Below are 17,314 nucleotides of genomic sequence, written 5' to 3' on the forward strand. Positions count from 1 at the left end.
TGGGCATCGTTTAAATGCCACGGCCTACCTGAGCATTGTTTCTGATCATGTCCATCCCTTTATGACCACCATGTACCCATCCTCTGATGGCTACTTCCAGCAGGATAATGCACCATGTCACAAAGCTCGAATCATTTCAAATTGGTTTCTTGAACATGACAATGAGTTCACTGTACTAAAATGGCCCCCACAGTCACCAGATCTCAACCCAATAGAGCATCTTTGGGATGTGGTGGAATGGGAGCTTCGTGCCCTGTATGTGCATCCCACAAATCTCCATCAACTGCAAGATGCTATCCTATCAATATGGGCCAACATTTCTAAAGAATGCTTTCAGCACCTTGTTGAATCAATGTCACATAGAATTAAGGCAGTTCTGAAGGCGAAAGGGGGTCAAACACAGTATTAGTATGGTGTTCCTAATAATCCTTTAGGTGAGTGTATATCGTCTGTGATAATATCGTAATTGTTGTTTTAACAATGTGCGATTTGACATTATCAGTATTTAGCCAAAAACAAACAAAACACTCCTACAGAGTGCTGTGAAGTCTAGATTACACTAGTGTGCATGCATTTAAAGTGTGTTCTTTCGTGACAGTCTGTTAAAATGCATTTAAAATTATCACAAAATTGAAGATATAGGGGCAGAAAACGTATATTTATATAATTTCATATAGTAAATCAATATTACACGAAGAGTGTCGTTTTTCTCCAAAAATCAGCATAATTACGTATAGATTTTTTTTTTTGAACAACAGTTCAATAAACAATAAGTTAATTAAGAGACTTGCCTTTTAGACACCATACAACAAAATTAATCCCAAACACAGCCACAGCACTGTTTTGCATCTCTGAGCAACATGATGGTGTTTTGTTCCTGAATGAATCAACTGTTTAAATGATTCGGTTCAGTCGCATTGACTCACTTATTAACAGTGACTTGGTGGGATCTACTGGCGGTTTTCATTTAGCATTTTTTATATATATATATATATATATATATATATATATATATATATATATATATATATATATATATATATATATATATATATATATATATATATATATATATATATATATATATATATTAAATGAGTATTCAACATTTTATGTCTTATATATCAAAACATTATTTCTGCATTTGTTACTGCAGGTTAAATGCATTCATGTCCTGCATTAAACAGTGTGTAGATACATCTAAATGCCACTTCAGATGAAGCTTCTGTGTTTCCTCTGCACTGCAAAGATGAATTTTGTTGATATTGATTTAATTTGCCTGGTAACAGCCCAAATGTCTTATTATTCTAAATAACCGATTCCTTTAATTAAAAACAACTAGTCTGAGATTTATAGGCCTATCCAATGGGTGTCAAACTCAGTTCCTGGAGAGCCGCAGCCCTGCAGAGTTTAGTTCCAACCCTGCTCCAACACACATACCATGTAGTTTTCAAATAAGCCTAAATGATTAGATTAGCTGGATCAGATGTGTTTAATTAGGGTTATATCTATACTGTGTAGGGCTGTGGCTCTCCAGGAACTGAGTTTGACACCCTTGGCCTATCCCATTTTTGTGTCCCTCCCACTGTTAAAAAGTAACTAAGTAATTTTTACTCTGAGAAAATTTTAAACAAACTACTTTTTACTTTTACTTGAGTAGATTTTTAGACTGGTACTTTTACTTGTACTTAAGTAAAATTTCATTAAGGTAATGGTACTTTTACTTGAGTAAAATATTTTCGTACTCTTTCCACCTCAGCATTCTGGTAATTATTATGGAATTAACAAAAGAACTCTAAAAGGTTGATTAGCTACTCATTCAGCATTAAAAATGCCAGTAACAACCATGTGATGATGAATCATTTAAACTGCAATAAACAGAATTTGATTAATAATAATTTACCATTTAATTCTGTTAAATTTAGTGTATTTGTTTAGCATTTTTCATAATTCATATAGTTATATTTTGCTGTCATATCAACACTGATAATACAAAATGTTTCTTAAGCAGCAAATCAGCATATCAGAATGATTTCTGAAGGATCGTGTTACTATGAAGTAGTGATGCTGAAAATTCAGCTTTGCCATCACAGGAATTTTTTTTTTTTTTGATTATATGTGATTGTCAGATTGTCTATATGTGTGTGAAGGTGTTTTGGTTGTTTGCTTTTATGTAAAGCACTGTGGGCAACACCTGGGGTTCTTTTAGTAGTGCTATATAAATAAATAAAGCAAACCAAGCCAGTGTATATATTTTATAAATAAAATGATGCACATTTTGTATACATTATACATATATGGCAGAAGTATGCAGAAGCATTCTAGCCTTATCTTGAATTGTAGATCAAGACTTTTTATTCTTTCCTCTGATATAGACATGTGGAAACTACTTTTGATATTATGTGAAGGGATTCATATGATAAATAACTGATGAAGATGATCAAAGTAACTCCCACTAAGTTTAAGCTTGTTAATTACGTCCATGACATTATAAAACATAATTAATCTGTCAGTTAGTTAAATCTGTCCTAGCCTTTACCTAATGTCCAGAGACCATATTAGCACACGTTAGTTGGAGTCTTGTCATATCAGCTGTCATTTTAAGTATGAAATATATATAGCTAATTGAGGCACAATTTGCCTCATGGTGATTCATCTCAGTTGTATTTTGCGGATACAGATTTATCAGACATTTCATAATTTGCTTTATGTCTTTGCAGACTCCTTACCTTTGGGCTCATACTGTTCATTTGAGTTGGGCTCGTGTGGATGGTCAGTGGCTGATTCACAGCCCTCTTGGAGACTAGTTAGTGGACAACAGCTGAATGAAGACACAGATCTACTGGGCACAACCCTGCAAAACACTCAAGGTAAATGTGAAACTACATCTTCTTTGAAATAACCCTGATTACATTCCATTCTCAAGACATCCAAATTTTAAAATGTGTTTAAAAGTGACAGTAAAAACTGTATAATATTGCAAAAGATTTCTAGTTCAAATAATGCTGAAGATTACAGTAATGGCTGCTGAAAATTCACGATTACATGAATAATACAATTATTAATGTTAAAATGGTTAAAAAGTTATTTAAAATTGTATATTTCACAATTTATCAGGTTTCTTTGAGAAACATTGAAAAGTCTTACAGAGCCTGTATGGTAGTCTATAAAATTGTTGAATTTATAATATAAATTATTTGTGAATAGACATATACAGAACACATTTTGAAAACATCATATTTTGAAAACATAATTTTTTGAAAACACAATTTTTGATAGAAATTGTATAATTCTTGTCACCAGTGTCAATATCACAAAAAACTAATACTAGCCTAAAAAACTAACAAAAAAACTCAAGCTCAATTTAGACTAGTAAACAGTGATTAAATAAAATAAAAAATAAAAAAAAAAAGCAATAGGACAGAAAAATAAGAAATGCTACATACAGTGTATAAAGTAATCAAATGTATAAAAACACTGCATATTCTTCCCTTATTAAAGTGACAAAAGTCATTCAGTCAAAAGCAGTGAGAGATTTTCTCTCTTTTGTTGATTGATTAACATGAATGTCAGACAGCAGGAATATTAAACTGCTGTCACTTTAAGAGCTGCCCGGATCCAATATGCTGTCACACATGTGTTTTCTTTCTCAGCTGTTCGCTTTCACTGAAGACATACATTACTGTGTTTAAGAGAATATTTGCAAAGATGGCCATTTTAACACATAAAAGTGTGTGTATTTAGCCGTTCAAGGCCTATAAAGTGGCAAAAATGTCACATCAAAATGTTTTACAGAACATAGAAAAATCAATAAATAGCATAGGCATGTGCAAGCAGTCCAGTTAAGAGAGACATGAGGTGATGTAGTTGAACTAATATGTGAATTTAGATGCTTTGCTTTCCATGTTTGTTCATAAACCTTTTTTTTTTTTTGGCAAAACTGTTGTATTCTCATCAGATTAATACAACAGCTTTGAGACAAAGACATATAGGAGACATGTGTATAAAAAGACCATATTTTAAATTTCTCTTCACAATCCTTTTAGTTATGAATGTCACCAGTGGGATTTTTTATGACATGGGAATCATAAATATTTGAAGGAGAACTATTTTCATGATGTTTTAATGGCACCTGTGATTTTAATATGATAGAAATGTTATCCTTGGGAGGAGTATGTAATGATTTACAGGCTGTAGGAGTATTATAATGTGATTTATTTGTAGAATGATGCAAGACTAAATCTCAAATCCACAATACAGGTGTCCAAGTCATAAAAAGACATAAACAGTTTTTTGCGTGTGTGAGAAACTCCTTTTTCATAAAAATGTCTGCACTGTGTTGGGAGACTTTAAAAGCCCATTTTGAAGATGTTTTCCAGCCTCGCCCATTAAGTTTTTTGTCTTGTAAGCATATCTGAGCACAATATAGAGTTCTGATACTTTCTCGCCTCAGGGCACTTTCTTTTCTTAAAGGTCAGAGGTCGTGGTGATGAAAGTGATGCATTGGTTCAAAGCCCAGCTCTCCCTTCAACTATATCCAATCAGGACTGTCAGGTAAGAGTTTATGTTGACAGTCAAAGACTATGATTTTATAAGAGTCTGTAAGATTTTTTTTTAAATGTGTTTGAAAGAAGTCTCTTATGCTTACCAAGGCTACATTTATTTGATCTAAAATAGAGTAAAACTAGCAATACAGTGAAATGTTATTACAATTTAAAATATCTGTTTTCTGTTTTAATATATTCAACATATATTTATTAATTTGATGCCAAAGCTGAATTTTCAGCAGCATTTATTTGAAGTATAAATATTTTGCAATATAAGTCTTTTGATCACTTTAATGCATCCTTGCTGAAAGCAACTTATTAACCCCAACTTTATAAACAGAAGTGTATGTGTAACGAGGGAGGCATGACAATGAAGTGGGGATCCAAATGCAAGACTTTAATAAGAGCGCAGTCAAACAGGCATGGTCAAACAACAGCAAACAGCGATGGGAGTGGCAAGGCAAAAGAGTAATCCAGATAATCAGGCTAAAGTCAGGGCGGGCAGCAAAATGATCATAATCAAGAAAACAGTCCAGGGATCAAAACACAAAGTCAAGGAAACAGAGAAACTAGAAACACAGAAACTTAGAAACCATGGAAGAGCTATTCAACATTCAATCATAAGCTAAGACAGAGAGAGTGTGTGCTACTTTTAAAGTCCTTCTAATGTGAGACAGCTGTGAACTGATGATGAGATCTGATGAGAGACAGGTGATGCAATTGATGAGTCCGTGCAAAGGATAGTGGGAAATGCAGTCCTGAGTGAATGGCAAGGGACAGGTTAGAGTACCCTCAAGAGGAGCTCATGGGTACTCAAGCTGGTGATCGTGACAGTATGTATGACTGTTCACATAAAATCGTGGTTTTCCTATTCCACAATATTTGGATCCTGAGATTTTGCTTTATGGGCAGAAGTTAATTGTCCATGAAAAATTAGGACACATCTCTACAGCATATATACAAATAGCTTACACAGAGTAACAACACATGTAGCCAAAGTTTCAGGTTCAGACATCTGGTCTTGTTGCAGATGCTCAACTGCTAATTTTTCTGTGTAGTTGCAGTTCTCTCTGTATCTGTGCGGGGATTTCAATGGCACAGTGCTGCTGTCAGTGGTGGAGAATGGAATGTCAGCTTCTCCACTGATTTGGGAGAGATCCGGACACTGGAAGGACGCCTGGCAAGAGATCGCTCTGCCGATTACAGAGATCTTAAAAGGGTGAGATGATTAGATGGATGAGTAAAACAGACAGAAAAATACTTTATTAATCCCCAAGAGGAAATTTAGTGAAAAGGAAGATCGTTTTTCACAAAATCATATAAAGAGTCCATCCTGTGTCCAGTACTTAGGTTAAAAGGGTCCCCTATCTGGCGAAAGATACCATCAGGGGCATCTTATCTCAGCTGTCATATGATTTTCATAGAATTATAATCGAATAATTTAATTTTAAGACTTTCTTTTTCTTTTTGCATTTTGACTGTTTAGTTGCAAACTGGGGTTCACAAACCTCTGGAGATTTGTGAGGGAACTGCAAGGGGTTTGTGAGTTGATAATAAGCTAAAATTAATCATAAAAATGCTAAATTAACATTACAGTATTAAAGGGGTCGTGAACTGCCTGTGTTTTTTTATTTTGTACTGTTCTCTGATGCCCACTTATAATGTTATCAAGCTTTTTACATAAAAAACATTATAATTTAGAAGTAATAGGCTATTTTCTGTCCTGTTTTGACCCCCTCGTTGGACCACTCCATTTGAATAGGCGAGGCGGATTGTAGACTGTAGATTGTAGATTGTAGGAAGTAAACGCCCACTGCTATGAGTGGCTAACATTTGTGTATGTTTGACAGCCTGCATCCTTCACAGATGGACGCTGCTGTGTTTTAGGTTAAAAACATATTATAAATAAATAAATATTCAGTACATATCCAATGATCTGTAATAACAGAGAAAGCAATAGTGATCATGTTATGAAAACAGTTACTCACACTTGTGTGATGTGACATTACTGTCAGATCCAATATAGTTGGCACAGTATAGTCTTTTAGTTTCAATTTTTCAGAAAATCCTGTGTCAAATTGGGCCTTGTTTGTAAAAGAATCCATGGTGAAATGAAGTGAACAAAAGACCATGTTCTTACTGACGTGGTCTGGCACTTAATTACAAATTAAAGTTAAACAAATAAAGTTTACCGTTTGTTTGCCACTTTTGTTACCTGCTACATGCTTTTTATTTCTCAGTTCATGACCCCTTTGAAATACAATTAAAATAAAACATTTACTAAGTAGATGGGAATTCTTGACAAATCATAAAACATAATCCGTTCAAAGAGTATCTTAAAGTAACAGTAAAAATTAAATTTAAATTAGGATGAGGCGTCTTACCCAGAACAACTTTTTGGAATAGTTGACCTGTACTCAAGTTATTTTATTTTATTGAATGTCTACATTTACATTAACAAATCTGATTTTACCTTTGCTCTTATTCTAAAATAGTTTGTAATTTGTGTTGAGCACAGCTTCCATCTTAAAGTGCAGGCCTTGTGGACTTCTGGATCTAAAGCTGACATTGCACTGGATGACATTTCATTAAGTGCAGCGTGTTTTGACACAGGTAACCTTTCTGCTTCACAGATGTACACAAAAGTTTGCACACAAACACTCAAAACTCTGGCAGAATAATGGTTCATTGGTTCATCCCTGGTGCAAAAGTTTATTGACCACACCACAGACTCGTGATTGCATCCAAGCACTCAGCAATAGGGCGTTTTCAAACAAAATTAAGTATTTAGTAAGACAGATGGAAAATTTAAGATGTAATGCACACACATGATGTCTAACCGCTGTCTCCAGTTAGCAGTGGGAGATGGTTCTCATAACGCTGTTGATATAGATTCCGCTTGATTAGTTTTGAAGGAAGAGAGAGCGATAAGAGGACCTCCTATCTCACAATCCACAAATGTCATAAAAATGCCAACAATACAATTTTTTCTTTTCTAACAAGCATTTACAGATCTTCAGAGTCAGGTTTCTTGCTACAACACGGTTGACCGCAGGAATTAACGAGCCCATTATTTGACATTCAAGACTTGGGAAAGTCAAGATTTAGTATCCTTGTTAACTTCGTTTCCCAGAATCAGTGATTTTGAGAAATTCCTGAGCATCATCTTTAGCTTTCTGTTTAGTCCTCCTCTTGCTGTCATATTATTGTTGTCAAGGTCTGTGGTCCCTCAACACCTTTAAATCTTATCCAATTGTTTAAATCTTAAGCCATTGTTTCAACCCTGTTGACAGGATCAGTTTAGATCAGTAGATATGTCCATAATGGTACAGACTGGTTTATACTGGTTTGTGCTGGTTTTAGTGGCTTTCTGACTGGTAGACTAGCAAGAATCAGCTGTATCAACATTATTGTCCTAGTGGAGATGGTTAACCAAGGAAGTCCAGCTGAATAAGCTGGTCAAGGTGATTTTTTGGTGAAACCAGCATCAAATACAATGCTGGTCTATTCAACCAAAAATAAAAATGGCAAAAAGTTAAAAAAATTAAACTACGCACGGATTGTTTGATTCTAAGTGTCATACTTTCATTTTTGTTCCTTGTGCTCTTTCCATATCTGGTTTATAAGAACTAAATGAACTGCTTCTTGGACAAGGACTACTGCATGATTTAGACTCCTTCAGCCCTCTCCCAGAACCCTCAGCGTCAGGTACGGTTCCTCTCCTGTGCATTTTACAAATACACTACTGTTAAAAAGTGAGTAAGTTTGTAAAAGATGCCTCTTATGTTCACCAAGGCTGCATTTTTAATCAAAAAAACAATAAACAGTAATATTGTGAAATATTATTACAATTTTAAATAACCATTTTCTATTTTAATATATTTTAAAATGCACTTTATGGCTGTGATGGCAAAACCAAAAGTTGTAAAATTACAACAAACAAAACCAGGGTCTTCTATTTTCAGAGGCGTCCCTAACAACATGGTGGTTTACTTCCTGTGGAGCAAGCGGACCTCTAGGCCCGACTCAAGCCCAGTGTGACAGTGCCTACCGCAACAGCAACGTCAGTGTGATGGTGGGGAAGGAAGGCCATCTCAGGGGGGTTCAGATGTGGAGGGTTCCAGCTACCAACATTTACAAGTAAGTTCAAAAGATTGAAATCATTCTGTTTTAGAGTCGTTCTTGGATTCAAAAGCAGGTACTGTACAGGTACTACCTCATGGACTTTGTGGAGAAGCTGTTTGATGAAATAAGTCTTATTGGGTAAAGAGAACCTATTATGCCCATTTTTACAAAATAAGTCTCTGGTGTCCCCAGAATGTGTCTGTGAATTTTCAGCTCAAAATACGCCATAGATCATTTATTGTATCATTTTGAAAATGGCCATTGTGAGTGGAAGCAAAAACATGCCTTTTTCATGCATGTCTCTTTAAATGCAAATTACCTGCTGCTTCCCGCCCCCTTTACCAGAATAGGGCTGTGCCTTTACCGCCTTTATCATGTCTAATATGCGGAAAACTTATTTGCATCTGCTTTAGAGCCATATTAGTTTAAACTTCTGATAGACTATTTTGTGAGCACACACATCCAAAGCATGCGCACAGAAAGCGGCTGTCACACGCCATGTGAGTACTAAACTAAGTTCTTTTTCATATCTTATTCTTATTGCGCTTTAACTGTCAAATACACACAAGTTTAGGTCAAAATCACACTACTATTAGATACATCTGTATGCTTACACCATCAGTCAGTATTGTGACTGTAGCTTTCAGCCAGGGAAAGATGCCGTCAGGTGACGTCCAAATTTCCTCTGACGTTTCGACCCTGAACCACAACGTCTTCCAGTGTGCGGGTCGGCAGTGATGGCCAGTCACTGCTCATCTTCTCCTGGCTTCCAGCTCAACTCCTCCAGCTTGCTCCAGAGCCAACAAGAGGCCCTTTCCGCTGCCTCCCCCCAACCTGCGAGCACCCTTTGTCCCTGCGTTGTTGGACTAGGTCCTGGTACTTGGTAACCTTCCTTGCTGAGGCCTCTTCACAGCCGTCTTCCCACAGTACCGTTAGTTCAATCAGGATAATCCTCTTTACCTCCTCAGACCATATGACCACATCAGGCCTCAGGGATGTCTGGACGACCAGGGGAAAGTGTAGTTTCCTACCCAGATCCACCTAACACAGTCGACAGTCACCTAACACTTCCGGTTTGAGAATGCTGGCATGTTTGTGCTGCCGCTTCACACTGGTATCTGTCTGTTTGTTTGTTTATTTGCTGATACGTCTTTGGATATTTTTTCTGCTGGATTTGACAGATCTGGATTACTTGGGTTATTTTTTGGACAATTTTCTTCACTCAATAATACTTGGATGACTGACCTGGCCTTTTTCGTGATCCTTTCAAACTTGTTGGCTGCGAGCCCTCTCCATTCCTTTCCATATCCTCCTCGACATCTGATACAGTGAGTCTCCACTCCCTTTATCATTTTGTGTTGTCAGTCCCTTCTGTGGATTGTGGATTCGATGTGGTTCTGGCTAACGTAGTTAAATCGATAAGTCGTGTGAGCTCCATTGGCTTTTGGTCATGTCGACGTGTAACCATTTGCAGGTTTTGTTCTTCGGCCTTTTTGTGCTTTTTTTGGCTGATGTTAATTAAGTGACTTCTCCCGAGATGGCGTTGCAATTTTCTTCTGCTCAACTTTAAAGGATCTCTCCACTTGGCTGCAGACACTTATAAATGGTGTGAACAACTTGGAATTTTATGCCGACCCCGCTACATACACTGTTCACGGAAGAAACTTATCACTGCTCGTCTTCAAATAGTACTCCGGTTATCTGTACCAACACCCGTGCTTCTAGGAAAACACAACAGGAAAATCGTGTAATCAACTGGAATTCTGAGACCATTACGCTTTGATCCTGTCCTTGGGAACTACAATGTTGCATCTTCATATATGTGATGTGCTCTATTGAACACTCGCTCTTTAACTGATAAAGCATCAGTGCTAAATGTGTCCATCAGTGCTAAATTACTTTTTCAATTTAAACCTCTTAACACCACCTGGGTACATCAATTTATCTCAACCTCGTCTCCATCGTAGAGGTGGAGGGTTGGCTGTAGTTTGTTGTGAGAGTATCAACAAATCTAAGATTGAGTTCCATGACGTTGCATCTTTTGAATATCTTGTATTGAAAATGACAGGCAAAACAACAATGGCTGTAATCTTAATTTATCGACCTCCAAAACTTCATTCAGGTTTTTTATCTGAGATTAGTGAGTTACTTACTCTTGTCTGTGCTAGTTATTCATCTGTAATTTATCTCTGTGATTTTAATATACATGAAAACACTGTACAATGCAACAAATTGGTGTCTGTTCTAGACTGTTTCAGTCTAACTCAACATGTAACTTTTGCTACTCACTCCAGGGGTCATATATTGGATCTTATATGTACATCTGGTTTATATAATATTCTTGTTAGTGGAACTGATTTAGCTTTTTCAGATCACAAACTACTAAACTTTTAGTTTTCCAATTTCTACATCACCTGTGAAAAAAATGCTCACTTATCGTAAAATCTGTTCTGTGGATCCATCTACTTTTTCTGATTCAATAAGGGTTTCTACCTTGTCTGATTGTTTATTATCCAACTGTCCATCAGAAATATGCAGTATCTATAATAATACCATTTCCCACATACTTGATAAAACATGCTCCTGTTAAAACTAGATTGGTTCCATCTGCACATATTTCACCCTGGTTCACTCCGGAACTTCGAGCATTGAAAGGTATGGAACATCGCTTGGAAAGACTGTGTAGGAAAACTGGACTCAGTGTGCACTCTTCGGCTTTGAAAGAACATTTGCTCAATTACCGTACAGCTCTCAATGCTGCAAGATCCTCATATGTCTCTTCTACTATTAAGAATTCCATGTGCAGGCCCAAATCTATGTTTTCTATGGTCTACAAACTCACTAACCCTCCACAACATGTTATTTCTGACTCTGAGGAGCTTGTGAATGACTTTTCTCATTACTTTTCAGACAAATTGATGTCAATCACTGAATCCATTTCCAAAGACACCCCTCATACAACTGACTCAAATGTTCAATTGATGTCAGCTGGCTCGGCTCACTCAACATACTCTCTTTCTGCTTTTACTCTCACTACTTCTGCTGCCACAAGAGATCCAATTGTGAAGTCAAATTCTACATCCTGCCAGATTGATTCTACACCTACTGTTTTGCTTAACATGTGTGTTCATGAGGTTGAACCTTTCATAACACATATGATTAACTGTAGTTTAGCATCTGCTATTGTTCCAGCAGAATTAAAAATGGCTGCGGTGACCCCCATACTTAAAAAAACGGTTCTTGACCATCTACACATGAACAATTATAGGCCAATCTCAAATTTACCATTCTTAAGTAAAATTCTTGAAAAAGTTGTGGCTTCACAATTAAGATCTTACTTAAATGCTAATGGCCTTTTTGAACCTTTTCAGTCAGGATTTCGTTCATCACATAGCACTGAAACTGCTCTTCTTCGTGTGGTTAATGACATTCTTCTGTCCATGGATTCTGGGTTAATAAACAACTTGATTCTTCTCGATCTAAGCTCTGCATTTGGCACAGTCTGCCATGAAATACTCATCTCTCGTCTTTCTGATATCGCTTTCACTGGCTCAGCTCTTTCCTGCCTCATTTCCTACATTAGCGATAGAAAATATTATATTACCATACAAGGGTATAAATCTGCCACTGCTCCAGTTTCACAGGGTGTTCCTCAAGGTTCAGTTCTTGGTCCACTTCTGTTAATCATTTACAGATATCCACTTGGTGACATCATACGCATGCATGGACTATGCTGATGACATTCAAATTTACCTAACCACCAGCTCTGATAGGTCATCACTGCCCGACTCACTTACTGCATTTATCAGGGATATCAAGCATTGGTTGTCTTTGAATTCCCTTAAACTAAATAATAAAAAAAAAATGAAATATTGATGATTGGCTCTGCTACCGCAGTCAAAAGGATGGACCTGTCCTTTGAAATTGACGGGGTTCATATTAATGTTAAGGTACGTGGTTGTAGTAAGGAGCGCACGATGAGGAGTAGGAAGAAAGGAGCATTTTTATTCAGCTTCAACACATATTGACCATTTGCAAACTTAACTAACTTACAAGATCTGACAAAAGACTAGGGAAGAACTCAGGACTTTTAAAGGGACAACCAAACGAGGAAACAAGATAATTAACTCAAAACGGGTGAACAGGATGAACGATGATTAACTAATGACAGGAAACTAGAACAGGGAAAACTAAATAAGGGCAAAACGGAACAAAATGGAAACCAGACCGTGATAGATATCGCCCCCCGCCCGGGCACCCTGGAGGCTGGAGCAGGGCCAGGACAGGGAGGAGACAAGGGAAGCCTCCAGGGCGGATTAGGAGACTCGGGAGGCCATGGCGGGACTGGAGACTCGGGAGGCCATGGCGGGACTGGAGACTCGGACGGCCATGGCGGATCAGGGAACTTGGACGGCCATGGCGGGTAAGGGAGCTCCGTGGCCTTGGCCCTTGGCCTGGCCACACAGGCCGTGACTATATGGCCTCCCCCCAAAATTTTCTTGGGGAAGTTCCCCTCTGGGAGCCATTGAGGAGGAGCGGGCACTGTGGGGCGCTCTGGAGGAGCGGACAATAGAGGGCGCTCTGGAGGAGCGGGCACTTGAGGGCGCTCTGGAGGAGCGTATTCTTGGAGGAGGGTGGCCTCCCCCCCTCCCTGATGAACTGGATATATGAGGCTGGTCTCACATAGGTCTGGCGCTTTTTCCATCTCTCCTGCTCCAAGATGTCGGCCAGTGCACAGAGGACCTTGTTTGTGACGCCATCTACATCTCCCCTGGCTTAATGCAGTCTTGTACCCTGCCAGAATGTGCACCAACGTGCCTCTCCCGCCACATAAACTGCACAGTGAGTCCTCTCTCATTCTCCACCTGTGCAGGTTTGTTGGTGTTGGAAGAGTGTCGTACACTGATTGGAGCAGGAAAGAGATGCGAAAGGGCTCTAGTCTTCAAAGTTCAGGCCATGTGATTTTTCTCTTTGGCAGGTCCCACTTAGTCCAGGCTCCTTGTGATCCAAGTTCCACTGCTTTTGACCTTCTTCTTACTTCCTCCAGGTGTCGGACCTTGGCTTGGATCATGTCTCTCCTCTGCCTTGGGTCTGCTTTCCCCCAATGTTGGAAGTGGTTTGTCCCGAGCCCTTGTCTCCCCATGCACAGGTTCCCGATGATGTCCTTCAACTTCAGCATGCTCTCAGCCTGCGCCACTTATGTGTCAGCTGCCCACTTGCATCCTGATCTTGTGGTGATGCCTGCATCTCTGACTTCTTCATCGCTGGAGACTCTGTACATCATCACAGCCCTGCACTTTGCCACCTTAAACTCTTCGACCACTGATGATAGGGCTAGCTGTAACTGTCCAGGCCTAATGTATAGCCCTACTGACGTGAAGATTGGTTGGATTCAGAGCCACCTGCGGAGGTGTTTATTCACTTGCCTCTCGACTCCTACCACAGATGTTATAAGCACTTCATAAATTGTCAGTAGCCACATGAGTCTTGGTAGCAGACCATGCTGAAACAGCCAGGCCTTGAACTTTCCTGGTAAGCCTGATCCCTCTATCTTTCTCAACCATTCATCTGCCTGCTTCTCTATCCTGTCGGTGAGAGAGGCTTCGTACCACTTCCCTAGGCATTTTATTGGGTTTTCCTCAATTTAAGGTATAATCTCCCCCTGAAGTTGGAGTTGGAACGTGCTGGCCACTTTCCCGTTTATCACCATGCTTCTTGACTTCCTTGGCTTGAACTTCATTCTCGCCCATGTCACCACATCATCAAGTGCCTTCAAGATCCATCTTGCTTGTACATGGGATGGAATTGTAATGGTTAGGTCGTCCATAAAGCCTCTTATTGGAGGCTATTCCTTCCCTGCCACTGTTATGAGCAGATTCATTCCCATGATAAACAAAATGGGGGAGATAGTACAATTGCAATTCACTTTTCCAGGTTTTGCCACTGAGTTGTAGAATGGGCGGTCTTAAACCATAACTTGAATCCTCCAAAGTAGCTGGTGATCATTTCCCTGATGTGGAGTGGGATATAGAAGTGTTCCATAGCTGCTTTGATGACGTCGTGCGGGATTGATCCATAAGCATTGGCCAAGTCAAGCCATACAACTGTTAGATTGCCTTGGCCTCCCGCATCAGCTGGTTGAGGACACCCGTGTGTTCCAAACACCCAGAGATGCCTGGGATGCCACCTTTCTAGATTAATGTATCAACATACTTGTTCTTAACCATATAGGTAGTCATCCTTTTGGCCAGAACAGAGAAGAAGATTTTGCCTTCGATGCTCAGGAGAGAAATAGTTCGGAACTGACTAATCTCAGAGGAGTTTTTTTCTTTTGTTACAAAAGAGCCCTCTGCTGAAAATCTGAGATTCTCCCCTCAAAATCCAATTCCAAGGAGATGCATATCAATACTAGGTGTAAACAGTTTTTTACTGTCTTCCTGTCTATCCTCTCTCTCTCTTCTCCTCTCATTCACACATTTTTATAAGGTCCGCGAGAGGCATGACTCACTGGCTGTAGGCACAGATAAATCTCTTCCTGTACTCTACTTAATCTGGCCCCTGTGTAGTCAAGCCTTTGAACTGATTTACAGTGATTATAGAGGCTAGTCATGGGAGCTCATTAAAAACAACTCCAAAACTGACAGTGAAAGAAGGGTATGCAGGAGAGGAGATGCAGGAGACAGGAAGACATGCCAGATAACTATTAGATGAATGTATACAACACTATGTTGTGATATTATTGCATTCAGGGTGCCAAACTGAAATATAGAGATCAGACCCAGGCTATCCCTCATTCGTAAACTGAATTATTTTTTATTGTATCGTTTTGTTTTGGTGCCCTAAACACTGGCTGGCTTTAATAACAACAACAAAAAAAAGTTTGCCTTGAGATAGGAAGTTTTATCTTGTGGGGGAATTAAAGTCTTTCCTTTCACATTTTAGGATTAAAGGTTGTATATTCAGTATATTAAAATGATAGTATAATCACAGCCCACTTATGGCTTAATAGCTTAAAACGCTACTGGCACATTAATAGTATATATAATGCAGGGATTTTCAAACTGTGTGATGCCAAGGACCCTCAAATATGATGATCCCCTTGTGAGGGACCCCCTTTCTAAAATATTAAGGCAGCTGTATTTTTATGTATTATGACCCATTAATACTGTGTGATATTATTATTATTAAGCATGATGTAAAGAAACCACGTTGTTTCCAAAATAATTTGCTGTAATATTGACAGTGTACTAAAGTGAATGCAAATGATTGAAATATTATTTGGAAAATATTTACTTAGTTGACAACGTTTTTTTTATATATATTTAGTATCTATTGACAAGTTAGAATTATTATGTATTGCTTTAAATACAGTATGGTCATGATTAATGAGATTAAATATTAAAATCATTTATTTCAAATACACACACTGTCTTATAAAATGTAAAACAGTTCACACCAAATGTATCGTAAAAAGAAGACCATTTGAACTTTACTTTTTAAGGTGATAAGCTCAAATTATTTTTTCTCTTTATGGGTATTAGTACTTTGGGATAGCAGGTGTTTCGGATGTGTGTTAATTCAGTGCACTGAGAATACTAAGGGAACATCCTAATTTTTCCAGGATTTCAGCTTATGGAGCCGCAGGAGGCAAAGGAGCAAAAAACCATAATAAGCGCTCACATGGTGTTATCATCTCAGCTATCTTCCCACTGGAGAAAGGTGACATACTTTACATCCTAATTGGTCACCAAGGAGAAGATGCCTGTCCAGGAGTGAGTGAAGCAGAAAATCAGACTTGGCCATTCGGTTGCCATGTTATTTACAATGTATTTATATATAGCTCTCTGTTTACATCTCTATGCTTTCTTCAAATATTTACAGAGGAACCCCCTGACCCATCAAATCTGTCTTGGGGAGTCTTCTGTGATAGAAGATGGTTTTGACAGCGATGGTTCGGCTTTAAAGTGGGCAGGGGGCGGAGGTGGTGGTGGAGGAGCCACATACATTTATCGGGTAAGATCTTTCTTTTCTTCCTGTTTTCTTGTCTCAAACACATCTTTAAAAATATCCATCACAGCCTTGTGAGTCCCCTTAAGGGGAACCATGTGGACGGCAGTCGTCGCCTGATAGTGCCTGTCTAGACAAGCATTTTTGAGACATCCTGAAATAATTTGGGAACGTCTGAATTGGAATACAGATGGAAGTGAAGGCCTGTCTGGAATCATAGGAGGCTTTCTTTTTTACTTGAATGAAAAGTAAGTCTGATGTTGTTTTCGGGATGCCCGGGGGCAGACGGAGAATGGGGAACCAGTGCCTTTGCTGATTGCAGCAGGAGGAGGGGGAAAGGCTTACCTGGAAGACCCTGAGAGCAGCCTGGACCAGATTTTCCTGGAACAATATGAGAATGACACCTCCGCCCCTGGTGTCAATGGCAAATCTGGAGCAGCAGGTACTCTTTAAAAAAAAAATATATATATATATATATATTTTTTTTTTTAATGATATATATTTATTAAATTTAAGTTAATTATATTTTATGGACCAAAATTCATTCAGTTGATCAGTTCAATAATTGACAAATTTCTCTTAATTAAAAACAATGTTAGCTTTACTACAAGCTAAAATGTTGTTCATTTCATTAA

At 38.4% G+C, this 17,314-nt stretch overlaps 1 protein-coding gene across 1 annotated transcript in view; it reads left to right on the forward strand.

The window, feature by feature from the left end:
- LOC306886337 (tyrosine-protein kinase receptor-like) overlaps positions 1–17,314 on the forward strand; it is a gene marked incomplete at its 3' end in the record, with an annotated part of 64,102 nt that overhangs the window by 33,779 nt on the left and 13,009 nt on the right. The window contains exons 7-15 of the mRNA XM_079443377.1: positions 2,721–2,870; positions 4,454–4,554; positions 5,606–5,766; positions 7,066–7,160; positions 8,175–8,255; positions 8,513–8,687; positions 16,294–16,444; positions 16,554–16,685; positions 16,965–17,121. Coding sequence (XP_079299503.1) covers positions 2,721–2,870; positions 4,454–4,554; positions 5,606–5,766; positions 7,066–7,160; positions 8,175–8,255; positions 8,513–8,687; positions 16,294–16,444; positions 16,554–16,685; positions 16,965–17,121 — 1,203 coding nt within the window. The remainder of the gene's footprint in view (positions 1–2,720; positions 2,871–4,453; positions 4,555–5,605; positions 5,767–7,065; positions 7,161–8,174; positions 8,256–8,512; positions 8,688–16,293; positions 16,445–16,553; positions 16,686–16,964; positions 17,122–17,314) is intronic.

Source organism: Barbus barbus (genome assembly GCF_936440315.1).
Source record: "Barbus barbus genome assembly, chromosome: 20".
Taxonomy (NCBI): domain Eukaryota; kingdom Metazoa; phylum Chordata; class Actinopteri; order Cypriniformes; family Cyprinidae; genus Barbus; species Barbus barbus.